Source organism: Podarcis vaucheri (genome assembly GCF_965113315.1).
Source record: "Podarcis vaucheri genome assembly, chromosome: 2".
NCBI classification, from domain to species: domain Eukaryota; kingdom Metazoa; phylum Chordata; class Lepidosauria; order Squamata; family Lacertidae; genus Podarcis; species Podarcis vaucheri.
In genome coordinates, this window is record NC_138760.1 from 43,473,174 (window position 1) to 43,487,375 (window position 14,202).

At 41.1% G+C, this 14,202-nt stretch overlaps 1 protein-coding gene across 3 annotated transcripts in view; it reads right to left on the reverse strand.

Moving 5' to 3' along the window:
* Positions 1–13,278, reverse strand: part of B3GNTL1 (UDP-GlcNAc:betaGal beta-1,3-N-acetylglucosaminyltransferase like 1) — a 174,807-nt gene extending 161,529 nt beyond the window's left edge. For all 3 annotated transcript variants that reach the window (XR_014217136.1, XM_082213876.1, XM_082213875.1), the window contains exons 1-4: positions 12,666–13,278; positions 9,726–9,842; positions 8,646–8,745; positions 3,798–3,862 (exon numbers count right to left, since the gene is read on the reverse strand). Coding sequence is in view for 2 of the 3 variants with exons in the window: in XM_082213876.1 (XP_082070002.1) it covers positions 3,798–3,862; positions 8,646–8,745; positions 9,726–9,842; positions 12,666–12,863 (480 nt within the window). In the remaining variant the exon portion in view is untranslated. The remainder of the gene's footprint in view (positions 1–3,797; positions 3,863–8,645; positions 8,746–9,725; positions 9,843–12,665) is intronic.
* Between the last annotated feature and the right edge of the window lie 924 nt (positions 13,279–14,202).

The window sequence follows — 14,202 nt, forward strand, 5'->3', positions numbered from 1 at the left end:
TGGAAGGACAGATCCTGAAGCTGAGGCTCCAATACTTTGGCCACCTCATGAAGACTCCCTCATGAAGACTCCCTGGAAAAGACCCTGATGTTGGGAAAGATGGAGGGCACAAGGAGAAGGGGACGACAGAGGACGAGATGGTTGGATAGTGTTCTCGAAGCTGCCAGCATGAGTTTGACCAAACTGCGGGAGGCAGTGGAAGACAGAAGTGCTTGGTGTTCTCTGGTCCATGGGGTCACGAAGAGTCGGACAAGACTAAATGACTAAACAACAACAACAACAAATTCCTAGCAGGACCTATGGCAGTAAAACTGAAATATTTCCACTTGCTCTATGAATAGCAGATTTCCGACTGTTCACATCTCTGCTAAAGAGAGAATGATTATCCTACAATTTTGAATGAAAAGATTAAATGAGGAACTGACTCATTGACCCATCTAGACACTTTACTCGCAGGGACTGTAGAAGTGCTCAAACGTACTCTGCATTGTTTCTTTGATTAACTTGCGGGTGATTTTTTTTGGGGGGGGGAGGGAATCCGCTTTACACAGATGCAAGCAATAAATGAATTAATTTATTAACTCCAGTACTGTACTGGAAATGTGTGTGCTGATCTATTGATCTGATCCAGAAGCCCTGCACGTGTGCATATGGTTTCCTATCTCAAACAACTTCTGCATTCATTTCAATAGTGCATTCATTTGCATGTGAGATCTTCTACCTTAGTTCAAACAAATGGGGAAACAACAGACACATAAGATCTAAGTACACATTTGAGGGTCAACAGATTCTTAGATTTGAGCAAGTTTGCTTAGTTATGCACATCTGCTCAAGTTCTTATACAGCTGTTTTCATGATTATATTTAAAGTGCCTGTACCTATTTAAACTTTCTTTCCTTCTTTTTCTCTTTCCTGGAGATGTTCCAGAATCCAACACTGAAGGTAAGATAGCTTTTTCTGTCCAAAGTGTTCAAATAAATGTTTATTTCCAACAAAAGGGACAGTCTCTATTGGCATGAACGTAGAATAGATGGTTTACTGTTCAGAGCCTTTGATTTTATTCCCAATAAAATCTTTATGATCTACAGTAAAATTCAGTCTGGAAAAATATTCATTAGGTAGTCTCTGTGTCTTAACACACACACACACACACACACACACACACACACACATTTTCTCATTCTCCTTGCATGCTTGTTTAGAAGAAATGTAAATTACCACAATGTTTTAAAAATTATTTTGCAAAGCAACTTGAAAATCTGATGTGTTGATAAACATTTGTTTTCTGTGTCTTTTTCTGTGTTTAACATAACAGAAATTCCTGAAATTTATACGCATCCATGAATTACTTGGTATTCTCATTGGAATCAATTTCTCGGTGCTATGCAGTAACTGCTGAAAAACAGATGTTACCAGCTGTGTGTGCTAACATTATCTGTGACTGCTCCTATATACCTCTTTTGATTCTTGGTTTCAGTTCACCAATTCAGTATCAAATTATTCAGAATATCATGTTGGTGTCAGTCATGTGAAATGCTCTTGATTATTGCCAAGGCACTGACCTTCAGAAAATGTTGTACTTGTACATTCAGGTACGTTATAGGTTGAAAAAAATGTGTTGCTTCTATTTTTCTAGTATATCAGACATGCAAGAAAAATCTATTGGTAGGTGATGGTTTATTGATATTTCTTGCATTTGAACTGGCAAAGAGATTGAATCGGTTACGAAATATACACAATCTGTAATCATTATAAACCTTTAAATAAGAGTTTCTTGAATGTGAATAATCTCTTCTCAAGCACTGAGAAAGAGATTCTGAGTTCAGGATGCCAGAAATTCAGTTAGAAACACACACACATTTGGAGGGGGGATTGAGGCAGGGGATTGCTCAGGAATATTTGACAAAAGCATGTTTTATTGAGATTAACAGCCTAGGAACTACTGTGGTTTTGAATTTATTTATTCATTAGTCCAAGATATTGATGGGGAAGGAAAACCTTTTCTTTAAAAAAAATCCAGACCCACCTTTGCAATGTGTTTTGGTTTACCAGTATGTTTCCTATTCCACCTTGTATTTAGTGGCAGTTCAGTGTGGGTGGGGGCAGATATCCAGAGGCCACACAGCTACAGTATAAAGTCCCCACAATTGCATGTAGAGTTGGCTATGTGTGGCCCCTGACAACTAGGTTAAGCTCAGTGTTACCACTACTGCAAATTCTTGTATTTCTCAGGGATACAGGAAGCTACCACTTCATGCAGCTCCACAAGATGGTACATGGTAAGCTTCTGTGGGTTGGGGGCCTCCTGAATTCATCCTAACATTTGTAGTTGAGAGGCATTAAAGAGGAACTAAATATATGCCTCTTCTTCCTGCACTGCAAGCAAATTTATATGCTTTACTTCTACAGATTAATTAAATCTTATCACTTCATCAAAATTGCCATTTAATCTCACAAAAGGTGCTTGATGAGCCCCTGCACCTCTTCAAACAGGAGAAACCCCATTCAAAAATCTACCAGAGCTATAGCACTACAGTTTCTTGGCCCCACCAGAGGACAGTGGCAGCTAGCAGGGGGACGGGGGCTGAAAAGCTGACTAGAGGAGGAAAGACAGCTGGTTTGAAGTGCTTTTTCATTTGCTGATTGCATGTATGATGTATGTAAGCTATTTCCACTTGTCACAAGATAACTTCTGATTTTTCTGTACAAAATAAGTCAGTCAAAGACTTTTTTGGGGGGGTGAACTGAGGGTTTGTGGTTAGATGCCACACAGTTTCACTTTCTGTGAGAAGGGGACAATTCCTACTTAATCATCCTAGAATAGCAAACTGGTCTGTATATATTTAAAGTGCTCTGCCTTGACTGTAAAGGGAACATCTAAACTGATAGTAGGGTTAAGTTTTGCAGAATTTGAGGGCTAGTCTCTTGTGGAAGTAGGTAAACCCGATACAAATACATGTGGTTTGAATGCCTTCTTTCCTGGAGGTGGATGGAGATCAACAACATAAAAACATCTGGCCTTGTTTAGAAATCCCTGCTGGCTTTTCATGTGAAACAGATATCTTCTTCTTGCAACAAATTGCTTACCTGCTCAGAAAGGACTTTGGAGGACAGAAGCATGTCTGTTATTATCAAATTCCTGTAATTCTGGATTATTTGGAGTGCATGTTATGAAATTTATTTCGTGGCACAGTGGTTGCTTATAATGACCCATTTGACAGTAGAATATTAGAATTTTCCTTATTCTGTTTTCATGCCATCAGGTCTAAGAAAAATGGCACATCATGTAAAACAATACCTATTATCCAATTAGAAGTGCCAGCTAAGTTGCAGATTTAAAAGGTGTGTGCCAATACAGTGGTACCTCAGGTTAAGTACTTAATTAGTTCCGGAGGACCATTCTTAACCTGAAACTGTTCTTAACCTGAAGCACCACTTTAGCTAATGGGGCCTCCTGCTGCTGCCACACTGCCGGAGCACGATTTCTGTTCTCACCCTGAAGCAAAGTTCTTAACCCGAGGTACTATTTCTGGGTTAACCTGTAACCTGAAGCATATGTAACCCGAAGTACCACTGTATCTCAACGGCTAAGAAAATGTCCAGATACGGCAGCAGAGTTTTATAAGGTGGAATGCTTATTAAATTTAAAAAGTACCACATCATCATAACCACATGAAACAATTTTATACCAAATTATGGAAAACCATTAGCGTAGAATGATAAAAAGGAAATGGACAATTAAACATTTTGTTTCAGGTAGGCAATACATTTGGCAAAAATTAAAAAAAATCACTTACAGAATCCAGAAAGCACAGATAAGTCCCCGAGCTCTGATCTATTGCATGATTTTTAGCAAAGCCCACTGTAGATAAAGCAAAGTTACAAAAGAGTGCATGAGCATCATTGCAATTTGCAATCTAAGTTTTTCTACTCAAAAACACACTAGGTGACATTAAAGCTCCTTGCCAGATTTCAGAATTGCAGCCCACAGTAAGCAAGCCATAATGGATGATTGAGTTGCACACCCATGACAAATTCTATTCTTTCTTTCCTGGATACCTCTTCATGTATATGAACATTATGAATATATAGCCTTGAACTTCACAAAGAAATGATAACTAAGCCTCTGTGGTGCAATGGGTCAGTGTGTGTCTGGCTGTTAACCAGAAAGTTGGTGGTTTGAGCCCACCCAGGGATGGATGTGCTAGGATTCCTGCATTGAAGGGGCTGGACTGGAACACCCTTCCAACTCTACAATTCTATGATTCTAGGAAATCATTTAAATTAAAACTCAACCCTTCAAAGTTCTATGGCTGCCGTAACTAAATTTAAATGACTGGAAAACCCAGTAAAACCTTACAAGACCTGGACATGTTTACTGAAAAGTAAAGCAGGTCTGGGCATGTTGAATGACCAGAACCAATAGCTCGGAATAATTATCTCCTGAGGAATAAAATGAATAGACTAAAATTGAACAACTAATCCTGCCACAGAGCAGTAACTGTTCCAGAAGGATCAGTTGTGTAATCAAGTTTGTCTTTCTCTCTCCCCATCCCAAGCATATAATGTTTCAAATAATTGTCTGATTATAGCAAAGAAGGCTAAAAGGATGCTATGATTAAGGGCACATTCAAAGGTCATAAAATCAGTCATGGATGATTCTTATAAGGAAGCTTGTAGGGTCGCCACTGTGATGAAAGGTAGCCAGAAATTTAGATTCATTGTCATTTAAATCACTTGCCCAACACTCAATAAGTAGCTTGATCCATATGTTGCTGCTTTTACACATCACAAAATCGGTCATAAAGGCTGACTTGAGTCATTCGGATTTCATAATATATGAATGCTGGAGAACATTTGGTTACTCATGTGACAGGCAAAGTTTAAGGATATGTTTTTAAAAAATTATGTAAGTCAAAACAATCTTACAAATATTTTAAAAGGTCAGCACTTAAATGCACATATGGGTAACAAGCTGGTGAGATAAGTGGGTCAGAGGAGAAACAATCATGTTTGTTTGTTTGTTCGTTCAAGTGCAAATAGTTTAGAAGTAAGCTTAATTAAAAACAAGACACCCAAAGTTTTGGTAGTTAGCTAGTCATAAAATGCCCTTTTGACATCAGCACAATTATAGGATTTCCAAAAGATTTTATTCCGCATGGAAACTGGATTATTTAAACAACTGGTCTAAGGCAATGAATTTTGTTTGGCATAAGCAAAGAATTCGCTGCAATATTGCTATACTGATGAGACTCAAATGTTTGTGCCAAGGCTTTGCATTTTGCAAGGCCTGCTTACTTAGCAAAAAGAGCCTGTTACCATGGTCACAGGAGGGGGGGAAACTAAGACCCCGTGAGATATTAACATTCCTCACTCTTGGAAAGAAGTTGTTTTGTGTTAGTTTCTTTAAAGCCACTGACCCCTCTCTTTTGTGGGGGGGAGGTTTCCCCTTTGTTTTCCTTTTTCCTTTTCCAAGGCAGAAAAGAATCAGAAATGAATCTTAATCCAGGGTAAACAATCCAGGACATGAAGACTGTCACATTTGTTTCGTTATTGGGGCTGCTTGTTTCAAAGGAAGTACTCCCTACAAGTTTTAACTACTCTTAACCACAGGAAAGTAAATCACTAAGGACAAAGGGGTCACAAAGATTTCCATCTAAACTGGCTGCCCAAATGTAAATACAAACGAGCTGCTCCACACTGGAAAATGATTACTTCATGGCAACCTGCTTTCAAAGGTATATAGTTTGAACAAAATACACCTTTCCTAATCCAATTTACCAATGACTGGGAAAATTCAGAAGCCATACGTTTTTTTCCTTCCTGTGTCTATGCATTTTTTCACATCATAAAATGTACTTTTTTAAAGTAAAAACTAAGACTCCCAAACCCTAACACTTTACCAATCATATGCATATTAGCCTGGAAACCAAATGTCAAATAATTATTGTGTTGTTGTTTTTGGAATTGTCAGTATTTTCCCCAAGTCTATGGTTGTTTTTTAAATGTTACACAGCTTCCAAAAGAGGCTCAGGCTTTAATGAGTGTCTAAGGGACAGTTTTATGCTTCTGGAGTAGCCACCATGTAACAACCCATAAACTTGAGGAATTGTTGGTAAATACAAGGAATAGTTACAGTAAATGAGGGGGCCACATCTGATGGAGGAAATCAACTATGCGGAAAGAACAGCAGGCTTCACTCAGGTCATCATGCATTTACTTTCATGTGAAAATGTTTCGAACTGGGCTGCAATACCACAAAGGGTGCACATATTGCTACTGGTATTCTAACAGGAAGAAGCAAATCCCTCCCCTCCTCTCCATGTTATCCTCACCATAACACTGGGTGGTGGGTTTGGCTGAGAGGCACCGACTGGCCCAAGGTCACCTCATGAGCATCATGACAGAGTGGGAGTTTGAACCCTGTTCTCCCAGATCCCAGTCCAGTATTTGCCAATTATTATACCACACTGGCTGGCTAGCTTACTCTCTGAGCTTGTTTAAGACTGCACACTTTTCCACACTTACCTTTTGCTTTGCTCTTTCCAGGCAGAGGTCTGCACTTTAATGCTTTGTGTCTAAGCGATTGGTTTTCCCCCCCCCGCCACGAAGCTTTAAAACTGACTCAGAACAAACGTCAATTCAGGTTTTCCGCAGATTAATGTTTGCTCCAATTGAGCTTTAAAGAGCAGATTTTAGTGGGGAAAGCTCCAGAGCAAAAAAGGGGTGCTTAAATACAGAGCTTTAAATCTCGGACCATGCCTGGAAAGAGTGGAGGAAAGGTAAGTGTGGATAAGCCCTCAGTCTAGCATTGCTAGTTGATGGAAAAACATTCAAGCTTGCTTTGTCTGAATTAAAGTCTAGGCTTCACTTTGAGCTATCCAAGGTGCTACCGACCTTCCTTTCTTTGCCTTTTGGACATTGACCTCTGCATTACCAGACCTTGTTTATCTGGGTTTACCTTCTGCTTACCATGACCTTGTCTCACTGGAATTTGACCTAACTTTGTTTCCTGGATCTGAAACAGGTGCTAGCAGTATATGACTTGGTCTTCCTGGACTCTGCACCTAGCACAAGCCCCCACTTCAGCCAGAAGCCCAACCCCCAGGTGAGCCCATTATCCCTCTAGGAGATTCTTGGTTAGGCAAATGCACCCTTTGCCCCTTAGCTTGTGTTTGTTGGGGAAGAGATAATGGGAAGAGGCTTGGAAATCTTAGTTGACCCATTTCCAGTTTACAACTAGAAAAATGTTGGAAGGGGGTTAGCACACAGCTGAGAAGCAGCAGAGGGGAAAGACAATGCTATGAGGTCAAAACATAGAGATCAAAATTTGAAAAAGAAAGATCGGTTGAGAGGAGCAGGAGCAGGAAGGCAGCGAAGTCATTAAATGTCGCCTTTCCAAAGAGTCCCTCTCTCAGAGTTGTTTTTCCTTAAAAGCATAGTCCATCAAGGGTACATTGCACATATTTGCATGTAACTTATATTTTCCCTCTTTTTATGTAAGAGTCAAATTATATTTTTTTACAGTTTAAATAGGCATTTCCCCCTTTTTTCCCATTACTTGCAACTTCAAAATAAGGATGAATAGGAATAAATTATAGATATCAATGGGGAAAAGCAACAACAGGATTATATTACAGAGATGATTTTATGTTTAACAAGATAAGGGAGGAAAACACAAACTAAAACTTCCTAAATAAAAGTATATGAAAAGTTTATTCTGGAAAACAAAGAAAGCATTTCCTAAATTAATTTCATCATTTTTCTCCTTAGCTCTTAGATTCCCTCTTGCTCATAACACCAACATGCTATCCTTTTTCACCATCTCACAGGGAAAGGACAGCAAGCTTTAAAACTCAATACAAACGTTTACAGTTCACATCTCACTGAGCTGATCTTCATTCTGGAGTGGTCACACTTGGCAATTCAACTCGAATCCATTACTTTCCAGCCTATTACAACAATTCCAGAGCTATTTATTTTGGCTTGGATCACAATTTAACCTCATTTGTGCTTTTTCAGTCTAGCACATAACAAACCTGGCTTTTTCCCAGTCTGCAGCAAAGGTGATGGCTCTCTCTCAATCCACACAACATTTATTTCCTGGCCATCTCTAAGCTAAGTTATGCCATATATTATTTGCCTCTTAAGCGCGTATTGAAAAACTGACTAGAGAACTGAGGAAAAACTGGTGTGAATTTCCAGCAATATAAGATACGGTGAATCTAACTATTTTCTTTTGCCAACAGAGTCATGATGATTTACAACGTGATTCTAAACCCATTAAACAGAAGTCCCATTGATTTTCAGTGGGACTTATTTTTCTGCACAATCCTATGCACGCTTGCTTAGAAATAAGTCCAACTGTGTTCAATGGGGCTTACTTCCTCATAAGAGTTGTTAAGATTGCAGCAACAGTGTACTTAGTATTAGGCCAAATTCTGTCTTGGCACATAAAAGAAAACCTCAGCAACCTCAAAAAGAGAGTCACTTCTGACAGTTATTAAGGAAGAGTCTTGGTCTGAACGTGGATGCACTGACAAACAGAATGTTCTAGAATGCTACACAACTTGTGGGAAGCTGTTATGCAGAAAACTAAGTTATCCCACTGTCTTGAATAGCTGCTGTTCTTTTAAGGCACCTACCTCCCCGTGGTTGAGATGAACCATTTTCTCCAAGTACCATCTGAATGCCTGCTTCTTCCAATAGAACTTTCCACTTTTTTAATATATTTCCTGAATTGTCCTGTTTAGAAATATTGACACTGAGTAGGTATAATGTTTAAAAGTTAAACATTTAATTCCTCGCATTTCTTTCCCACATCTTATTGCTACATGTGAGAAGGGATAAGGTCACTGCAAAGTCACAGCCGAGTCGTCATACTGCTTTTAAACTGCACTTTTATGAGTATTTGCCCACAATCTGACATCAATGACATCTTCCAGTGCTTTTCAGCCACACTTGGACATCATCAGGAGTTTCTGGAGGGCTCTGCTGAGGAGCACAACTTCCTCTTCTCTGAAGAGGAGCAATCAGGTAGGCAGTGAGTCCCAAGAAAAGGACACAGACCCCTGTGGGCTGCTGGGTGGCAAAAGAGGAAGACAGCTCAATGAGGAAGGGTTGCACACAAAGACCAAACCCAGCTGCAAGGTACCTCAGCCTCAGCCTTTTTCGTATCCCACTACTACCCCAGAGCTCAAGCTGATTGCAGAAGAACTGGCTGGAGCTACAGTACTGCACCCAAGCTCAACAGATTGGACTAACAAAATGGCACCAAGACATGGGGATGGAGAGAGAACAGAACCCCTTTCAAAAGCCAGAGCATTTCAATCCAGCTCAGCTCCTGAAAGTCACTTTGCAAAACAGCCAGTTTTGATACAACAATTATGCTACATCAGGGAGAGAGCCCTTTTCTTTCCCACAAACTAAGGAATTGGGAGCAAGAGGAAGAAGAAGGGGAAGGGTCTGACTGGGAGTATGTCTGCGTGTGTTAAAGGTGTGAGTTTGTATCTCTGACACCACACACTATTGGGACTGACCCCCCCCCCCAAATCCACTTTGGAAGGTGGGCCCCTGACAGCATTCCAGCAGGGTAATACAGCTCTCACCCCAAAAAAGGTCCCCCACCCCTGGTGAAATAAACACAGTAAGAACACATTCCTGGAATTGGTATTCAAATGATAATTGTGCAGTAGAACTAGAACTGTATACTGACAGGTACATACCATACTAGCGTCATTAAAAACAGATAGTTCCATGGAACCTTGGAAGTCTTGCTCCAGAACAGACTTCAGGCATTCATCCAGCCAGCACTCAGCATTGTAAACTGGCAGAATTATGGACTACAAGGAGTAAGAATACATGACATAGAATCAGCAAAAACGCACCAACATTTTATTCCCTGCTCCACAAAAAGGTTACTTTTATTATATCCACTAATCAAACACACACAATAGTTTTTGAGCAGAAAACAAAGGACACTGTCGTTTTCTTTACAAACAGCTTTTTATCCTTCAATGTTGCTCTGTTATTGATTATTGTTATTTTAACAACTAATAAATTGAAATGAAAATTAGTAGTAGTTATTACTTCTATGGACTGCTTCAAACTGACTGACATAATTTCACACTTATCAACTACACAGTTCTTTATCAAGAATAGTAAACTAATTCCGTATTTCATAATCCTCTCGTTTAAATCAAGTTTCATAAATTCAAAATCTTATTCTATTATTATAATAACTGGATGAAGAGATGAACTCCTGTAACCAATAACATTGGAGGAGCATTATCAAGCCATAGAACATACCGTATTTTTCACTCTATAAGACGCACCAGGCCATAAGATGCACCTAGTTTTTGGAGGAGGAAAAGAAGAAAAAAAATATTCTGAATCCCAGGAGCCAGAACAGCAAGAGGGATCGCTGCGCAGCAAAAGCAGCGATCCCTCTTGCTGTTCTGGCTTCTTTATAGCTGTGCAGCCTGCATTCGCTCCATAAGACGCACACACATTTCCCCTTACTTTTTAGGAGGGAAAAAGTAAATCTTATAGAGCAAAAAATACGATATTTGTTATTCAATTGTTAACACTTTTTTTCTCTAATCAATTAGCCACACAGCAAAATGTGGTTTGCTAAAAGGACAAAAATAACTCCTCCTCCCCCCCCCCCACTTTCATTTAGAGTCAGCATTTAAGTTCACTTTCAGTATCTCTATTTTGCTATGTTCAGGGAAACGCAAGCATGCATGCCCATGTCTTAAGAAATGAGCAGCTAAATCAGGGATGAAGAACCTGTGGTCCCCCAAATGTTGAACTTCCAACAGTGAGGGATTATGGGAGGAGTTTAAATACAACAACATCTGGAAGGTCACAAGTTCCCCATCCCTGATTATTCCCCATGGGAAATAATGTATATGCAAAGGTCTACAAATCTGATTGTCAAGCTCACACGGTAAGCATACCTTTCCCCTGTACTTTAGAGGCACTATGAATATGAAGTCCCCACCCTCCTCCTGATTTTAAGCTGTATATTTAAGTTGTATATGTGCTCAAAGTGGTTCACAGAAAAATCAAAGTCTAAATACAGTAAAACAATAATTACAAGGCATAGTAAATATATATAATCAATTATTAATGGTTTATTTCACATATATCAATGTTTAAGTAAGCATGCAACTTAATAATGTGTCATGTCAAAGTATCCTTTAAGCAACTCCCTCATAAAGGCTCCTGGGGCTGGAGGGTGAGCAACACAGGTGAAACCAACCATTTCCTGAAAGCAACCACAGAGTTTCTCTCCCCTCGCATTTCTTCCTCTGAAAACAGTTCCTTTAAGAAGGCTCCTAGGTCTAGCGCAGGCATGTCCAACAGGTAAATTGTAAATAGATCACTGGCTCCCCCCAAAGAAGCCGAACAACTCAACCCTCAACCTCCTCCCTGAAAAAAGCTCAACAACTTTGACCTGAACCCCCCAAAAAGGGGGTAGATCACTGCCAGTTTTTAACTGTGAGTAGATCACAGTCTCTTGGGAGTTGGCCACCCCTGGTCTTGGGCATTGGGCAAGGCAGAGAGAATGGCCAACAGAGTCTCACCTCTTATTTAGCAAAACTCTCTAGAAGCTAGCTTAGGGAACATACATCTTCCCAAGGAACATATCATGCTTAAAAGCATGTTTACAATGAGCACCCTTAAACTCTTAGGATATCCACTTATCAAAGAAATGAGCGTATCTTTTCCACAACATGCTTTTAAACATACACGGTTCTTGGAAGCATTCCCAGCAGTCCTTAAGTTCAGGAACGTAAAAGTAGGAGCTAACTTAACTTTACATGCTAATAGCATGTGACAAAACCACAACTATTATTGCTATTTTAAGGAACAAGCTGATTTGGATGGGGGAAATTTACAACGGAAAAGCAATATGCGCACGTCTCCACTTCAAGTCAGCCCCTTCTGGAGTGGCTTTCCTTTTAAAACAAGCAAACAAACCACAGCTGACAAGGTTTGGTTACATGCGTTTGCATGAACCTTTAGCCCTCAAGATTACACCATCTTGCTTCTCTAGAAAAATCCACACAGCTGGGGAAAGGCCTCAAACGATGACTATTACAGTATTATTGTTACTCTTTATTGAATTTGTTAGTCATTTTAACTTGTCCCAGGCCAACCAAAAGCCACCTACAACCCAACAAGGGGGGGGGGAATCCCCCACATAGTTACATTAAAACCAAGAGAAAAAAGAAATACATTGAAAACATCCCATCCACTTCCAAAAGGCTACAAATAGTTAAAGGCCAAAAGCCTGGCAATAGAGTTTTGCCTGGCACCTAATGATATAGCATATAATGATGGCACTAGGCAAACTTCCCATGGCACCCTCCTAACGTTTTGACCACAAATCCCACCAGCATGGCCTAATGGTCAGAGTTGATGAGATTTGTAGTTCAAAACATCTGGAGCGCACCCCATTAGCTACCCCTGGTAGTATCAGCCTGACCAAAAGAAAAAGACCTTGTCGCTAAGGTTATGTTTGCTGATGCTCTGCAGCAGCTCACATTAACAACCATTCCTGAAGTCGAGTATACAGTATTTAGATTCAGCACCCATTGACAAACTTTGCAGATGTAGAAAGACAACCGAGAGCGAAAGCAGAATATGGAACATACCACCTGAATCTCATTGCTTTCTCTGCCTTCCTTACTGAATGATGCGGCGGACTGCGACTGAGGTCCCTCCAGTAAGGGAGGAGGAGATGGGGCGACTGGACTTTGGCGCTGGGTAAGCCCTGAGCCACCACCAGCACAGGTGCCTTTTTGCAAAAAGGGGCTCCCAGGTCCCCCAGAGACCCCTTTGGCCATCTCCATCCCTGACCTTTACACACTCAGAAAAATGAAGGAAAAAATGAGGGCCGTGGGAGGGGGGAGCAGTGCACGTGGCATCTCACAGACCAGGACTTCTTTAAACCTGCTGCAACATGGGACTGACCAGCACCTTCTGCAAAAAGTAGATGAGGGTGAGAGAGCTGCCAGGTGAAGCCTGAGGGACACGTGGGAAGGTGCTTTTAAAAAAGCCCCAGGAGAGAGAGAGAGAGACGTATAAAAACAAAGTGCAGAGGGAAGAACTCTGAGAGCCAGGTATAAGGAGGCGAGGAAATAATTAATAAATAATAATAATAATAATAATAACAACAATAATGAGGTGGGGGAAGGAAGCCACACAGAGAAGAGGAAATACAAAGAAGGCGGACAGCGGGCGCAGCGACTCTGCCTTCTTCTGCCCCCGCCCCCCGCCCTGCGCGTGCGCGGAGCCTCCCCGCCTCCCTCTCGCCCGCCGCTTCAGAGGTTCTGCGAGCGCCCAACCGGAGAAGCCGCGCGCGCGCATCCCCGCCTCCTGCTCCTTTCCCCTTTCGGAGGAGAAATAGAGACCGCAACGCCTAGAGCGGCGCTAGGGAGGCGACGCCTGCGATGTTGTAGGCGAGCCCGCGAGTCGGGAGCGGCGTGGGCTGGGGGGACCCGGGAAGGAGAGCTTATATCCATGGGTTTGGGGCGGTGGCCGTATTTCTTTTCGACATCATCCTGGCCGGTTAGAGAGAGAGAGAGGCACGTGCTGGCCATCGTTTCCCTTTTTTCCTACAAAGATGCGCTTAAAAACAGCAGCCGCCAAACTCTAAAAGCGCTTTGCACAAGGCGTTGTGCCGTTCGTTCGCTTTTTTAAAACGCAGCTGCCGGTCGAGTGACAGGCACTCTGCGTATGCACAGATCCTTTGCGTTGTATTATTAATATTAATATATATTATTAAGCTTGGTGCTTGTTCTAACACGTATGCAAAGAGCATTCTGCACATGTTCAGAGGCACCTGGCTGGAAGTGATTGCATAGCTAATGATCACTATGCTCTATGGCAGCATCTTCGTTGCGAGTCCTGGTCCTTGCCTTGCAGGCATTTTCCCACCTGTAGCTCTGAGCTACAGAAGCTACACTGTACAAGTTATATCTGTGCTCAGCCTGAATTCACAGGTTTGTGTGCAGGGGTTTTTGCATTAACACCTGACTACTTAGACACAGGAACATCAATAGGATTTCTAATTATTCTTTCTAGTCTTGTAAGACTATGATTCCAAATCTTGCAAACATGCATGTATTTTCCTTTTATGTGTTGTGCTTCCCCTGTTTATGTCATTGACAGAATTTATTGATTTTGTTT